This window comes from Camelus bactrianus, chromosome 12, assembly GCF_048773025.1.
Source record: "Camelus bactrianus isolate YW-2024 breed Bactrian camel chromosome 12, ASM4877302v1, whole genome shotgun sequence".
NCBI lineage: Eukaryota > Metazoa > Chordata > Mammalia > Artiodactyla > Camelidae > Camelus > Camelus bactrianus.
In genome coordinates this window covers 51,552,664-51,568,162 of record NC_133550.1, presented here as the reverse complement: position 1 = coordinate 51,568,162, position 15,499 = coordinate 51,552,664, and the positions used below count along the sequence as shown (strand labels likewise).

At 37.3% G+C, this 15,499-nt stretch overlaps 1 protein-coding gene across 12 annotated transcripts in view; it reads left to right on the top strand.

Annotated features, from left to right (window-relative positions):
• NAV3 (neuron navigator 3) overlaps positions 1 to 13,371 on the top strand; it is an 813,571-nt gene extending 800,200 nt beyond the window's left edge. For all 12 annotated transcript variants that reach the window (XM_074375364.1, XM_074375362.1, XM_045519434.2 and 9 more), the window contains 6 exons: positions 259 to 413; positions 1,480 to 1,551; positions 2,120 to 2,316; positions 3,238 to 3,356; positions 6,937 to 7,140; positions 10,686 to 13,371. In XM_074375364.1, the coding sequence (XP_074231465.1) occupies positions 259 to 413; positions 1,480 to 1,551; positions 2,120 to 2,316; positions 3,238 to 3,356; positions 6,937 to 7,140; positions 10,686 to 10,805 (867 nt within the window). In that variant the 3' untranslated portion in view covers positions 10,806 to 13,371. The remainder of the gene's footprint in view (positions 1 to 258; positions 414 to 1,479; positions 1,552 to 2,119; positions 2,317 to 3,237; positions 3,357 to 6,936; positions 7,141 to 10,685) is intronic.
• The last annotated feature ends 2,128 nt before the right edge of the window (positions 13,372 to 15,499 follow it).

The following is a 15,499-nucleotide window of genomic DNA, read 5'->3' as shown; positions in this document are numbered from 1 at the left end:
ACAGTTTTATATTTGCTTCAGGTGTTCTGTACTGGCTTTTCTCCTTTAAAAAATATATATATATATTTATATATATGTATATATATATATATTTCTTTTTTTTTTTTGCTTTGTAAAATAAGGTTTTGTATCAATGGAATGATTTATGGGTTTTAATCAAAGAACCTGGATGGAACACAAAATGTGCTATTCCTATGAATTGCTTGCCATTGGTATAAATTTATCATTGATATATTTGTTTTTGTAATTTTTTTAAAGGAATTGCAACAGTACCTAGCTAACCTGGCCGAACAGTGCAGTGCTGATAATAACGGTGCAGAGCTTCCTGTTGTAATAATTCTTGATAATCTTCACCACGTGGGCTCTCTGAGTGATATCTTCAATGGTTTCCTCAACTGTAAATACAACAAATGGTATGCTTGTAAAATACTCTGAATGATGAAATATGAAAAAGTGGTGAGCTGTATTGCATTCTGGTGCCTTTATACCTTTTAAGACCTATAGCAAATGCCATTAATTTGAGAAACCTTCATTACTATTATACTATATTTCCAAAGAATCTCTGTGTTTTCATTTGAACAGCTATTTATTCATTCAACAACTATGTCCCCAGGCCCTTTTATGGAAACATTATTCACTGGATGATGTTAACTACTGCAGATATGCTGACTGTCTGGGAGACTAATTATCAGTAATGGAATGTTTGAATCAGGAAATTAAGAACTAGAAGGGGGCTGCAGAGCTCTGGTTTCATTCTTAGTTCATATTAAAGTTTAAATTCAACCTTCCTACAGAGATAAATTTAATGCATTCAGATATACCGCTCTCCATCAGTGAGTCTGATTTTTAACTCTTTACGTGACAGACAAGGTTAAAGTGGGGTATAAAAAAATCTGCAAACCCACTTAAGATTCACTGTAGTATGGCCTCTGAGAAAGGACATTTAAGAGCAGCAATGTAAAGATTAGTTTTAATGGTGTACGTATCCCATTTACTCTCTGGTGAAGACTTTTTAAGTGCTAAAAGTTAATCACCATAAAATAGATATTGAATCAAAATATTGAACTAAAAATTCTTTCATGTTATTAAGGACCTTTGAAATAATTATGAAATAATAAAAGAAAAATTAGTGAATTGGATTATAAGCATAGGAATCAGAAGATGTTAGAGTGGAGAGAGACCAGTATGATTATTCTGTCTAAACTTTCTATTTTATAGACAAATAAATGTGAATTTAGAGATGAAAAAATGATTAAAATGATTTGCCTAGGACGCCAGAGCTGAAAATGAACCCCAAATCTTAATAAATTTCGGTTCAGTGATCTTTGTCATTTTCCAACCTAACATCACAAAGTTACCCTTTTACAGCCAAATGTTAAAATGGAATAATCCATGTTTACCTAAATTGTTATCTGAGACCATTTTAATATAATAATCTCTTTTACCTTTAGTACATGTTTGCTTTCTGTGTTTTCGCAGTCCGTATATCATTGGGACGATGAATCAGGGAGTTTCTTCATCACCAAATTTAGAGCTGCATCACAATTTCAGGTAAAGATCAATTGAATATGTTTTTCTCTTTTTGAGTATTGTCCCTTTCTGTTTGCTTTTGGCCGGTGTTTTTCCATTTGTACATTGACAAATCCTGCCAGTGGTGACCTGGGGGTGTGAAAATAATTCTCACTTCCTCTGACAGTCTTTCTCAAGCAGACGTTTTGTGATCCTCATCCTGTAATCAGAAGTGTTTCTTTAAAAAAAAGAAGAAAAAAGAAATGTCTTTCCTGCTCACTATGTCACCGGTTAAAGTGGAGCACTTTTCTTCTACGTGTGAGAAATGTGAAGAGAGTTCCTATTTCAGGAGTTGTGATTTTCCTACAGAAGAGGGCTCAGCGTGTACACACCCACTCACTGCTGATGCACACGAGCTTGTCTTTAGCTCAGAAAGAAAAGTTAGTTACATTACAGCTCTAGTGCTAATAGACTTTCTAACCCCTTTGATCATTAAAACCTAGCCACCAACTGAAATAGGAATGTTACTACTTTGTATTGGAAAGAGAATCACTGTGGATTTAAAGATTAATTTATATAAAGGTTTCTGGATTTTTTTTTCTTTCTGTAGGTGGGTACTATGTGCAAACCACACAGAACCAGTGAAGGGCTTTTTAGGCAGGTATCTCCGCAGGAAACTGATAGAGATGGAAATTGAAAGTAACGTACGCAATAATGACCTAGTCAAAATTATAGATTGGATACCCAAGACGTGGCATCATCTCAACAGTTTTTTGGAAACACACAGTTCTTCTGATGTTACCATTGGTGAGTTCCAAAATTGCAATATGCCATTCTCCAGGAACTAAGAGTACGTGGAAAAGATAGCCAGATTGGATGGCAGAAAATAACATGGGAAGCTAATGTTTTTCAAGTTTCCATTTTTCTCTCTTCTGAAAGTTTGCCTTCTTCTAAGCTTTGTGTCTCTAATTAGATTCATTTTGTCTGACTATTACCATTTACTAAGATTTTACTGACATTAAATAAGTTTAAGAGAGAAAAATATCTAAAAATCAAAAAACCATTTGAAATAAATTGTGTCTGTTTAGAGTAACCTTTTAATGCTAAAAGCAAATTTTAGCTGATGACTCATATCAAATATAGTTGTGAGAGAGGATTTTAGTTAGAGATAATGTGTTTTGTGTTTTGCATAAAGACAAAATTGTTTGAGTTATTTGTCTTGAGTTGGCATATAATTGTTTATTTTTGTTTTCCTTCTTAAATTGCACACACAAAAGAAGTCCCCTTCCCACTGCTTTGGATCATAAAGATGTCATACTCACTAAAAACACAGTGTAAAGTAGAAAGAAAAATTCTATATTTGGGATCAGAAGACCAAGGTGGAGGCTGACTCCTAAAAATAATGACATATTTTATGTTTGGCAGTTTGTTTCAGCTTAGTTTTGTCATTTGTAAAATGAGGCGGATTGACTGGATTATGACCTTTAAGGTTTCTTCTAATGCTGCAATGTTATGTTTTAGATTAAGATTTTAGTACATAAAGAAAGGAGAGTCCTGAAGACTGGGTCTTCAGTAAAACCCACTTTTATAATAATCAAGCTGGCCAGGACTACAATTTTCTAAGAATCCTGCAAGAAATAAATTAATTCCCCCCAAATGGTGTCTAAATGTAACAGACTGTTAAACATAACAGCTCTCAAAAATGTTGTGTCATCTGTGTCGTCTCAGGTCCTCGACTTTTCCTTCCGTGCCCCATGGATGTGGAAGGTTCTAGAGTATGGTTCATGGATCTCTGGAACTATTCTTTGGTACCTTATATTCTGGAGGCAGTGAGAGAAGGTCTTCAGGTATTGTACTCAATTTTCTTTACTGTTTAAGAAACTAAGTGGAAAAAAATTAGCCTTATTTTAAATGCAAAAAAAAAAAAACCATTCATTTCTCTGGGTATTTCTGTAGAAAACTAAAGGCATGAACTATATAATTATAGTGGTAAAAATTTAAAGAGCAAATAGTATGCAAATTTTTTTTTCCGTTCTGAGAATAAATATGTAGGAGAAAGAGAAAGCCAATTTTTGCAAGAACTACACATTGAAAGCCAAATTTATTGCCATAAATATTTACAGACTGTTCTTATTAGATACCCAGTTAATTGCCCAGAGGCATGTTTATATGGGCCTTGATCATTAATTCCCTTATCATATAATCTGCAGCAAGTAATTTTTGCTTATGGATTCCCTGCTTTACTCTATTTCATTGTGTGAAGCCCTTTAATGTCACTTGCAAGATCCATTATTATTTCTGAGAGTACTTGAAAATCTAAGGCATTTGACTTAAAAAAAAAAATCTCGAACAGGTGGGCTTAGCAGCATCCCTGCTGTTTCTCTCATTTACCTTAAATCATGAGGCCCTGCAGCCATCCCTTCTTTACTCTTAACTAAGAAGTCAAAATATATCACTAATAAAACTCTTTTCTTCAATAAAATATTCTATCCCTTTTCCATCATTCTTGATTTTTCACTTATATTGAAGTAGAAATTTCATGAAATTGTAGAATTGTGACCCTTAAGTCTGACTTTCAGATTTGCATTGCATAATCACCCAGCTTGTAGAAAAATCCAGTCTTCTTTTCAAGAACTCAACCAAGGTTTAGGCAGTTTTGGCTCAGGCATCTCTAGTCCTGGTTATCACAACTGCTACTAGAATTAAGCCATACTTCATGCTTTTCACATTTTGTCATCTGAAACACTGTGTTAAGTCTTTATTTTACTGTCTAAAAAAGTTGGTTATCTATTTTCCTTCATTTCACTTCCTTTTGCCATCACGCTTTCCTCACCTAGTAGAATGGCATGGCAGTGATTCAGAACTATCACGATGGTTCTGCTGAACATGATGAATATTATGAGGATGTTCTGAACCCTCAGAGGTGATGATCCTAGAGAGTGATGTCACCTGGTCCTACTCCAGATTTAAATAATTCGATTTCATATTTTTAAGGGTATGAGCCAAACTAGCCCCAGAAAATGTCTTCAACAAAGTAAGAGACTATCCCAAAGATTTTTCTTTTTCAAGTATAGCATATCACATGCCAGGATTCCTTTAAAACTATTTTGCTGCCTCATTTGTGAGTTAGGTCTCTTGATTTCAATCATTTGTACCAAAAAAGAGTCAAAAATGACTAAAACTCCTTAGATTTTGTTTTTTGACATATAGGAGTTTTTTAATATTTAAATCAATATTATTTATAAAACACTTTGCTTAGAATTGTAATTCTATAAAGCTTCCATTTAGGCAAACGCATAATCACTAAAGTAATACCAGTATCCCATTGAAATATACTTCAAAAAACTTTTTTGAAGAAGGATAAAAATGTCTCAAGTTCTTTGCTGTGGTTCTGGATGTTTAGTAGTAGGTTAGTGTGAAAACTGAATCAACCATGATGTAGGGCATGGTTGGGGCTGGGGATGGGTAGCAGGGGCAGGGTGGTGGAGAGAGACTTAGCACTTGGAGAAATGAATGAAAACCCTTTGGTGAGTAGACAGTTCTCATTGCTACGGAAGGATCTGCTGCACTGGAAGTCCATTGGCAGATGACATTCTTCAGATGGTCCGTATGTGACTTCTGGAAGAGCAGGAAGAAAAGGAATCACATATGTCATGAACCGTTTCATTGGATCTACTGGCAACAAAGAACCGTGAATTGGAGCAAGAGGTGGAAAAACAAAGCATGGTTGCAAAGATGAAGATACAAGTTGAGAGGAATAGAAAAATCTCTTTTCAAATGAAGGCTGATGCTTTGGTGGGGAACCATATGGGGAATACTCTTTGCCAGATGTTCTCGTTGGACAAAACACTGGTGATACAGTGGATTCTGATTTTCATTCTGATGATTCAGTCTTTCTTGGAATAACAATCAGTTCATGTCATTCTGAATGTTTAAATTTCTCTTCTTTCAGTTCTTTTTCTATGACATCTATTTTACTCTGAAATACAGAATTAAGCCTGTTTAGCTTTTTATTGGTCACTTCCAATTTTGGTATTCTTGGTGATTCTTCAAAAGGCTAGCATCAATTGATTCTTTTATATTCTTTTTCTAACATTTGCTTTCCAAGAGTTATACTTTCCTTCAACTATTTTATGTTGTATAGCAAGCTATGTTTTACATCCTCTATAAAGTAGGTTTTTAACTGAGAAAATTTCTGCTCCAAAACAAGAGAACTATAAATAGAATCTAATGATTGCTGCCTCTACCATCATCTCCTGAAGAAATGCACAGGTATCAGGACTTGAACTTTTTTTTTTAAGGCAAGGTTGCCACAACCTCATACAACTTCTCCAGGAAAAACCTGGAAAAAAGACAATTTCAAGGCAGTCCATCAGCATTTTATGGCTTCACTCTCTACCATTTTGCTCTGAACCACAACAAGCCACATGGAACACCTCACAGTGGTGTTCCGTGCCATCCGGAATCAAGTATACACCTGGTACCCAGAACTTCCCTCAGTGGAATAGGACAATCCATTAAAGAACTAGTGTACCCATGTGGCAGCCCTTTTCTCTTAATTTTAACTTTCTTTCTATGCCCCTGTGGTCTTACACGTTTTTACAAAGTCCCATCAACCTCTGTTTTCTCAGTTTGCCCTTTCCAGTTTGGTTTTGGCTTTGTGTCCAGCTTAAAAATTCTTAAACATCTCTCAGATTCATCTTCTGCCCTCTGCTCCACTGCCAGTACCTTACCGAGGCTTTATCATCTTTTTCTTCTTGACTTTCTCCCTCCATCTGAGTTCCGACAAAGCTTTCATTTCCCATGATTTCCTTCTTTTACCAGTGACCTTACAAGTAAACATCTAAAAAGAGTTATAACAGGAAGCATTGAGATTATCAGAGGAAGTTAATCTGAGGAAAATGGTTAGCAGAGAAAGTATTCTTATTTCCAAGGAAAGTTTGAGTAGAAAGACGTAGACAGAGAAAAGAAGTCTCTTTTATTCATCATCTTTCCAAAGTGCACTTTCATAGAGAACTCTGTTTAGGGTCTAGCATGGCTCTTTTCAGTTCTCCAGTACTGGAACTTTCCTTTCTCAATGTTGAGCTTTCTTTTTCTTTTTTCACTTTTTTTCTTTCAGTTTGTAAAACTACTAACGAAAAATAAATGTGGGCAGTCATTTCTATGTATATTTAAAATAAACCTCCTTCATGCTCTCCCCTGAAAGCTGACCATCGAGCCCAGGTGTTCAGCTTTATTTTGTCTAGACTTCAAGTTTAAAGTGAACTATATACACAGATAAATGTTCAAAATCTGGAAAATTGTATAGGGACACCTCATTCCCCTGAAAGTCCCATGGGGACTCAAAGGAATCACTCAGTTAGCAGTCACCTTTTGTACTGAATAGAAGTGCATTTCGTCTTTGCTGAATGTGTGATCACTTTTTAGATGTATGGGAAACGTGCACCCTGGGAGGATCCCTCAAAGTGGGTGCTTGACACATACCCGTGGAGCTCGGCGTCTTTGCCTCAGGAGGGCCCAGCGTTACTTCAGCTGCGACCAGAAGATGTTGGGTATGAGGGCTGCGTATCCACGAAGGAAGCTACAACCTCAAAGCACATTCCACAAACAGACACAGAGGGGGATCCCCTGGTAAGAGGCTGAGGTTTGATTCTTTCTGTATAATCTCAGCTACAGTGTGTGGTCATTAGAATTTAGTCATCTGCATCAAAGACATAAGTTATTCTTGGTAATATTTGAGACTGTCCTGATTTTGGTACTCGTTTCAACATTTTTACCTTTGGCCTACTTTAATTGGGTGAAATTCTTAAAAGTGAAAGACCAAATTTGGATGCTTAAAAATAATCAAGAAACACTGAAACCAGGCTGAGCTCTGTAACCATAGTTTTTTCTTTTATTAGGCAGGGAATTGTGTATGCAAATAAATAAATTTTAAACATTGCATGACTCAACTTATAAGGTAGGTAAGAGAAAACTGAATTTTGTTTGAAAATGAAAAAAAAAGACCCAAAAGAATATATTCTAGTGTATATTTGAAAAACCAAAGAATATTTTACATATATCAACTAGTCTGACTAAATTTAGAATTAGTCTGTTGACAACAGTAGAGAAGAAACAGACATGGAAATCAAAGGGGTGTTACCCCCTGCCTTTCTCAGTTTGCAGTCCTGTGAGGCTTAATATAAGTCAGTAAAACTCCAAAGTATGAATACTCTGGAAGTATTAAGTGCATGGAGTTCTTAGTAAAATGACCTTTTTAAATGTATTTTTTTAATTTTTATTGATGACTTCCTATAGATCGGTATCCACTGTAATATGTTTTGTTAGCTTACCATTTCATGACTAAAGAGATTATTGGACAACCAATGCAGAAGGAAGACATGCTGAAATGAAGGTCATTGTGTTACTAAAAACAAACGAACAGAAAGGAGATGATGAAAATCGTTACCTATGATCATACCTGAGGACATAAACTGACTGGGTATTTTGTGTACCTGACATGTGTGCATCAGCCTCATTCCAGCTGATCATTCTTAACGTTTTGGGAGTTCCAGGTGAACCACCTGATAAAGTTTCATGACCTTTTCCCCAACAAAATGCTCACACCCAGAAAGTTTTGCATACTTTCTCAAAGAGTTCCATAAAGTCACCCAAGTATATACATTGACCTACTTAGGGTCCAGGGAGCTCTTATTTAAAACATTGGATCTACACTATAAACTCCTTATGGGCCTGGACTTAACGTTTTTCTAACAGCTGTCTGTCCCTTTAGCTCATGCATAGCTAGAAATCAACAGTGGCGGTAGAATTGGCTTGAATTCAGCGTAACTGTGAGTGTGTAGTAAATAATCCCTGAAAGAATGATTAAAATTGAATAGAATAAGTATAAGCCTTAGAATACAAATATGGGTTATTTCCTCTGAATTTTTTGTAATTTTCAGTTCTCCCTTTGCAGTTTTTAATACTATGGCTGATGAGGTGAGGTGTTTATAAGGTTTGTTTTCAGGGTTACTCTGTAGAGTATGGGACCTTCAGGAGATGTCCTAAATGTTCCCAGTTCCCACAGTCCTAGTCAGCTGCACCCGTTAAGCACTCTTTTCCCTGGCTCTGAATGCTCTTGTCTGCTAGTAAGGAAAAGAGATCCAGGATCTCCCCATTCTGAGTGAGAATTTGGGTTAAAAAAAAAAATCCCTGATTCCTAACCTGCTGCTCACCTCAGCATCTTAAGGAGCAAGGGGTTATGATATCTGTCATTTTTTGCGGGGGAGAGGGGGCGGTAATTAGGTTTATTTATTTTTATTTATTTATTCATTTTTTAACAAAGTCACTGGAGAATCTCCTCTGACTTGAATATACAAATAACCTATGAGAAGGCAGAGTAAGTTCTTTGTATATATTTATTATGAATCTGAGATTTTTAACTTATTCTAATGGAATATATTTACTTTGTGATACTATTTTCAAGAATTAAGACTTTAATAATATTACTGTTATACCATAAAACTTTGACAACAGTCAGGATTCGAGTGATTTCAGACATTTGTAACTGAGATAGAATCATAACCCTTGAAACTATTTCTTCTTTTAGTAAATCAGGAGGGCGCTCAAAACATAGTTCTCTTCTACAAATTATGTTCACCCAGATGCCTGAGGGTACAGCTAGCTACTAATAGGGAGGAATTGACAAAAGAAAGGTGGATGGGAATATGACTGTGCATGAACGTAGGGGTATGAGTGTGTGTGTGTGTGTAAGAGAGAGGGAGAGAAAAACACTATGTTGATGGAGACATTTGGCTTTTTGACTCACTGGTTTAAGAAGTTCTCACCAACAATTTTCATTTCATATCTCTATGTAGCTAATTTAATAAATTCAGGAAATTAGATTAAAAAATTGTATTGAAAAACATAGTCCTGAAAAATATTAAAATGGCTTTAAAATATGCTGTCACTCTAACCTCTTTGTCAGAAAGGCATCCGTGCTGAAATTGGTAATTACCAGTTTATCATTTATTTCACAAACATTTTTTGAGCACACATTACCCTAAGCACACAAACATGCAGAACCTAACATATGTCTAAAGAATCCCTTTTAGAGTTCTCCTTTCTATTGAGTCAGATTTCCTATATTTCTAATTTGGGGGAAAAAGAAGAAAACATTGATTACTTTATAAAAATAGACAACATGCATTAAACAGTATAAAGATTACTACAATTTCTAGAAACTTTGATAACTAAACAAGTCTATACCCTCACAAAGACATGTGCCAATTTTTCTGTGTTTGCTAAAACTGTCGAACCATTTATCCACTATGTGCTTTTCGCACCATCTTTCTTTTGACATCCCTACCGGTGAATCTGCAATCTATCAAAATCCAAGCAAGGTGGCCGCCTTTTGTCTTCTAATACATGGAAATGCTAGCTGTCTTTCTCCCCAGGTGCTTTCACGCATCCATCCCTTTTGCTAGAACAAACATTACCCTTGTCCTATAAGGCTGGGAAATGTGAGACAGCCGCTGCCGTTCCAGAAGGTGGTTTTTGTTTTCAGTGATGTATCAATCACATTTTAGCCAGAAATTCAACAACAGCAGAAATTTGACAGTGATTCTTCCCCTATCCCCCTTCAGACACTCATGGTTGGCTTCATTCCGTCACCTCCTCGGGAGGTCAGCTCCTAAGCAGCAGATGGTGTGCTGTGGGCAGCAGCTGGCTCCCTTCCACCCTCTCCCAGCCTGCTCCCCAGGGACCATGTGTGGGAGCCCTGGGTGTGCGTCTGCGTGGGGATGAACATTCACGACTTTCACTTGCCATTCAGGGCTTTCTGCCTGTCGCAGCCAAAAAGCTGGAAAGCTTGGCGCATTCTCCAGCCTCGAGCCCAGATGTCCAGCTGTGATACAGTCTCCTTTCCACTCTCCCTGCTGGAGCCGTATTCATTCACAACCTCAAATAAAAGACGTATCTAGCAGCCCTATTGTGTCCTTATGGTTCTGCTGTCAGAGTCATGTTTGGGAGAAATAGCGTAGGAGCCAGGGGCAACTCGTAAAAGTCGAAAATTGTTTTCCTGTTTCACTTGGATGGGATGAGACGGTGCCTCAGTGTGGCTCAGGGCCATGTGTTTGCTGGAACTGGCTTCCTCAATGCCTCATCGCCTCCATCGATGTCTCTTTTTCTTTCTTCAGATGAATATGCTAATGAAACTCCAAGAAGCAGCCAATTACTCGGGCACACAGAGCTGCGACAGTGATAGTGCCAGCCACCCTGAAGATGTTTTGGATTCCTCTCTTGAATCTACCCTCTAGAGGGTGAAAAAGTTAGGGGAAATGACTATGCTTTAAAAAAAAAAAAAAAAAGTTTAAAAAAGAAGGTATTTTCACTAAACCACTGCCAGTATGAAAGCACCCTGTCAAGGGCCCTGACCCAGAGTCATGGTCTCCAAGGAGGCAGCAGAACTAAGTCTGAACCGCCAAGATGCGAAATGGACACGGAAGCTTAACTTTCTTTTATTTCTAGGCATTTTTCTATCCGTGGAGTGATGTAAGGCTCCATTACTCAACTGGAAAGGACCCTCAGGACAGGGCACCTGATAGATTGCACACGGGATAGCCAAACTGGACTTTATGTTTTTCCTCTTTAAAAGTTTACAATGCAGACCTTTTTTATTTCGTTGTTGTTCGTTCCTTCCTTTTGTTTCCTCTGAGGGGCTGTTCTCCCCAAGCAGGGTCCATTCTTCTGATCCGTCCAACCTCCTTTGGGCCACACGGTGCTGGTCTCAGAGCTCCGGTAGTGTTTGTGTTGTGTGCTCACCCCCATTCCGCAAGGCAGAGGCCAGGCCTCCGGAAGCACAAAAGGCAAGGTGTGACCCCCAGGGAAACACTGCTGTGGCAATCTGGATAAGTGCCAATGTAATTCTCAACTGCCATGTTCACGGGATGTGCTCCAGCAACTTTTTAGTGTCTGAGTCACAGGTTTTATAAGGTTGTTTTTACCACCGTGGTCTTTTTAAACCACCTGCCCACTCCCTTAAAAAGAGTTTTATACCAATTATTAGTCAACACTGACAAAAGGCTTTTTTAGGGCTTTGTTTGTTTGAGCCTTTTCAGTGACAAGAAGGAACATTTCCTATGGTGCTGTCTCACTGCCTTAAAACAGATTTCTACAACAGTTGAACACTTGGTTTAAATCTTAAACCCTTGCTCATTTCCACGGTCTTTTCCTTTCCAACCCAGCAACGCCAGTTAACACAGTAGCCTTGTCTCTCTCTAATCTCGCTCGAATTCTTTTGTTTGTTTGTTTGTTTTTAAGAAATGGATAGGAGAAAGAGGAGTATTTTTTCCTTCGGGAATAGATTGCTTTGCCCATCCTCCGAAATAGTCAAGTCACCCAGAAACCCTCTCTGACCATCACTTCAAAGCTAAGCCCTGTGGCGAAATTCCATCCAGATCCAGGTAAAAGAGTTTCAGAAGGTGGGAGATTTTTGCATTCTTATCCAGCAAAGCTGGAAGCATTTGGCACAGCATGAGCACAACTGTTTGGCTTTCCTCCCCTATTCTTTTTGTTGGTTTTTTTCTTTTTTTTCTTTTTTTAACTATGATGAGTTTTGAGCATGTTGTTTTGATGGCTGTTGTTTTACATGAGAAATTCAGCACTCGAGAACACTGAAGCGGTGAAGTCACTGTGGAGGAAGGCGCGTTGATACTGTAAAAGAAGGTTAGATTTGCACAGTCTACTGGGTAGGTATTGTAAATAATCTTTTTTAAAACTTGCACAAATCGAAACAAATACAACAACAACAACAAAAAGTGTATTTTATCCCGTTGGTGTTAAGAGGTGTTCCACTTGCCGAGATCGGTCCCTGTACGTTGCAAACAAATACAGAATGCCAACCCTCAACGCTGTTATCATCTGGTGTGTTTGTCCTGTATTTACAGTTGTTCTGACTATGCGGGAGCTATCAGTGCTAGGGTGAGCATGCTTCTAAACTGTCCATGAAGCCAGTACATTTTTAGAAAAGTGAAAAATGTCTACAAGTGCATCTGTCATGGCAGGCTTTAAAGAGAGTGCATGAAAACTGATGGGAGTGACTGGAGAAGTTACCAGCACACACAGAGGACAGGTTTTAAATCTCTCAACCCAAGGGCTAGGCCATGGTGTAGACTTGTCCTGTGCGTGTGGAAATGTGCTACTTTCAGGGCGCGTAATTGGTGCTACTCTCTGTGACCACCCGCGGGTCCGTTGCTGTGGAACAATAACAGCACAGGACACCTGTGCCAGTGGTCAGAGTGTCGCTCGGTCTCTAGGTCGTCCACGGTGCTACTGCCCTAAGGGAAATCCGGACTGAATTTATGCACACAGAATCGTCACCCTGACTTTGAAGCCTCAAACATGCATCAAACCTGTTGTGAAACATCGAACGATGTAGCTGGACGAGTGACTGGTTGCCCTTGTATCATACGTGATCTAAGAAAACTGCGAATCCCTCCCTGCCATTTTGAGAACCACAGTCCAAACATGAACATAAACAGAAGTTCCTGCAATACATCCCAGTAGGTCCACCTAGTTTACAACTTAAACTAGTTTGTGAAACATTTGTCTGTATACATTTTATATTTTGTACATTTTTGATGTAACATATCATGTAAATAGACAGAAACAGTGAAATAAATCATCTGGAAAGTTTTGTAGTCTTTGTAAAGCCCGGCGATAAGTACTTGGTGTCAATGGACTTAACTGGGTGATGTATTTTCTATTGGTCGGTTGTTCCTCTAGCTTGTAAACCAGCTTGCATATATTTTTTTGCAGATGTGCACCCTGTATCTGTCTAAATTATTACTTTGCCATTAAAGTGGAATTATTTATTGACAACAAGGTGTGGCGTCTACATATGGAGAAAGTTGAATAATTATGCACTAGAAGTATCAAGCTTTATAATACTGCTTGCACTATTCATATGCCATGAATAGGGATGTGTGGGGATTTTTATTTTACATTCCTCATAGAAAAAAACCTCATAGCTTTTAGCAGATAAATGAATTGAAGGCCCTAGGTATATGATTTAAAGTGAAAATGATTTATTCAGTGAATATTTTTAGAGAAAGCTGACTAGTCTACCAAAATGATAAAAAAGTCATCTTATTTTAAGAATAATAATAATTATTATAAGAATTAATATAAAATAAAATATTGATATTCACTTAGTTATAGCAACTCATCAAATGTTTCTTTGTTTTTATTCCATTAACTCTTTTTTGATCTTTTAGCGCTAAAGACACTTTTAAAACAAAATTTTTTTTTTTGGTGGAGGTTTATTTTTCATAGAGATTATAAATGGAAAAGGAGCCCCCTTTAAAATTAGGATTATTTTCAAAGCAACTTGGTCTCTAGCCCAGTAATTGGAATGTTTACTCGGGTGGTATCTGTAGGGCTTTAATTCTACAAACAGGAAAACTTTCTGCTTAGAACAGTTGTTGAGCAAAATAGAAGTATTAGTTAAAAATGGATCAATCATTCATAATGGATTAAAATTGATACATTTATTTGTTCCTTCATTCACAGTTTAGGAGATACGGGAAATTGCCACAATTCATCTTATACAGATAAACGCTGAATGAATACAAAACTTTAATGTAATTCTGACACGTTCAACACCAGGCTGCCTAAGTGTGAGTCCTAACACCGTCCTCCTTCTCTGTGTGACCTTGGCCAGTTTACTCACACTCTTTATGTCTGGTTTCCTCGCCTATAAAATGATGCGCATAATAATGTCCACTTCTCACAGGTTTCCGTGTTGTTCAAGGGTCAACAGTATTTAAATATTTTTGGCTTTTGTAAGAATGCATCTTTTTACTCCGTTTCTTCATTTATCACATGGGGACATTCATGATACCTACTTCGTAGGGGCTTTTGGGAGTATTGAGTTTAGATCTGGAAAGCCCTGAAAACAATGCCTGGGACTCAGGAAACTGAATAAATGTTAGCTGCTGTACTTACACTGTCGTTATAATAAATTAACAACATCAGTTGTATAACAAAGTCTCTCAGGATTCAATTTGTAAATGTGTTCGTGGTAATATTGGAGTCTTAATAAAATTATATCTTTTCATCCTAATCTGTAAAGTAGGATAATTATAGTATCTACTCGTAAGATGGCTTTGAAGATGGAATGTTTTAAAATACAGAAAGCACTCGGATGAGTCTGTCACACCTTCAGTGTCATAGAAGTGTTAGCTATTACTGTTGCTCAGCAGGTGTTTATTGTGTACCTGATGTGTCAGGCAACTTTCTTGGGGTTAAAGAGATTGAGACTCAGGCCACAAACTGAGGGGACTCAGTTTATACAATAGGATTTGTGCTTCCTATTTTGATGGATACCTGAGTTCTCTACTAAAGAGTGACCAGTGAGAAGTCCACAGAATAGTAGCTGCAGGATGTTCAGACACTGACAGAATCAACAATACCAGGGAATTTTGTTTGCATTTGGGGAAATTCAAATACCTTTATTTCAGACCTTTGGACTTTCATTAAAAAACGTTATTTTTATAAGAAATAAGTCACCTTAAAATGTCTAAGTGTATGTCTTGGATCAGTTGAGATGTTTAAAAAGACTCAGTAGTGTTTTGATTTTTCTCGAGCACCAGCTAATAGGTAAAATATTGCACCGCTGAATGCAGTGTTCCTCTTTAGTTCTGTGGGAATGATCTGGATAAGTAATCATTAGAGGATCTCTTCTCCACATGAAGTATTCATTATCTCTTAGTTACCCAGGAGTTTATCAGTAAGAAAACATATCTATAGAAATTAAACATAGCCCATCCTAAACTAGAATCTTATTAGAGGGAAATGAAAGTTCTCAAGTTGTTTTCCATAAAACTGTAAATATATATATATATATATATTTACACACACCTTTTCTTTATTGCTGGAATTTTTTAAGTTTGCCTGAATATTCTAGAATAGTATGGCAGAGCTGAAGTTGGTGAACAACTGAGTAAACAAT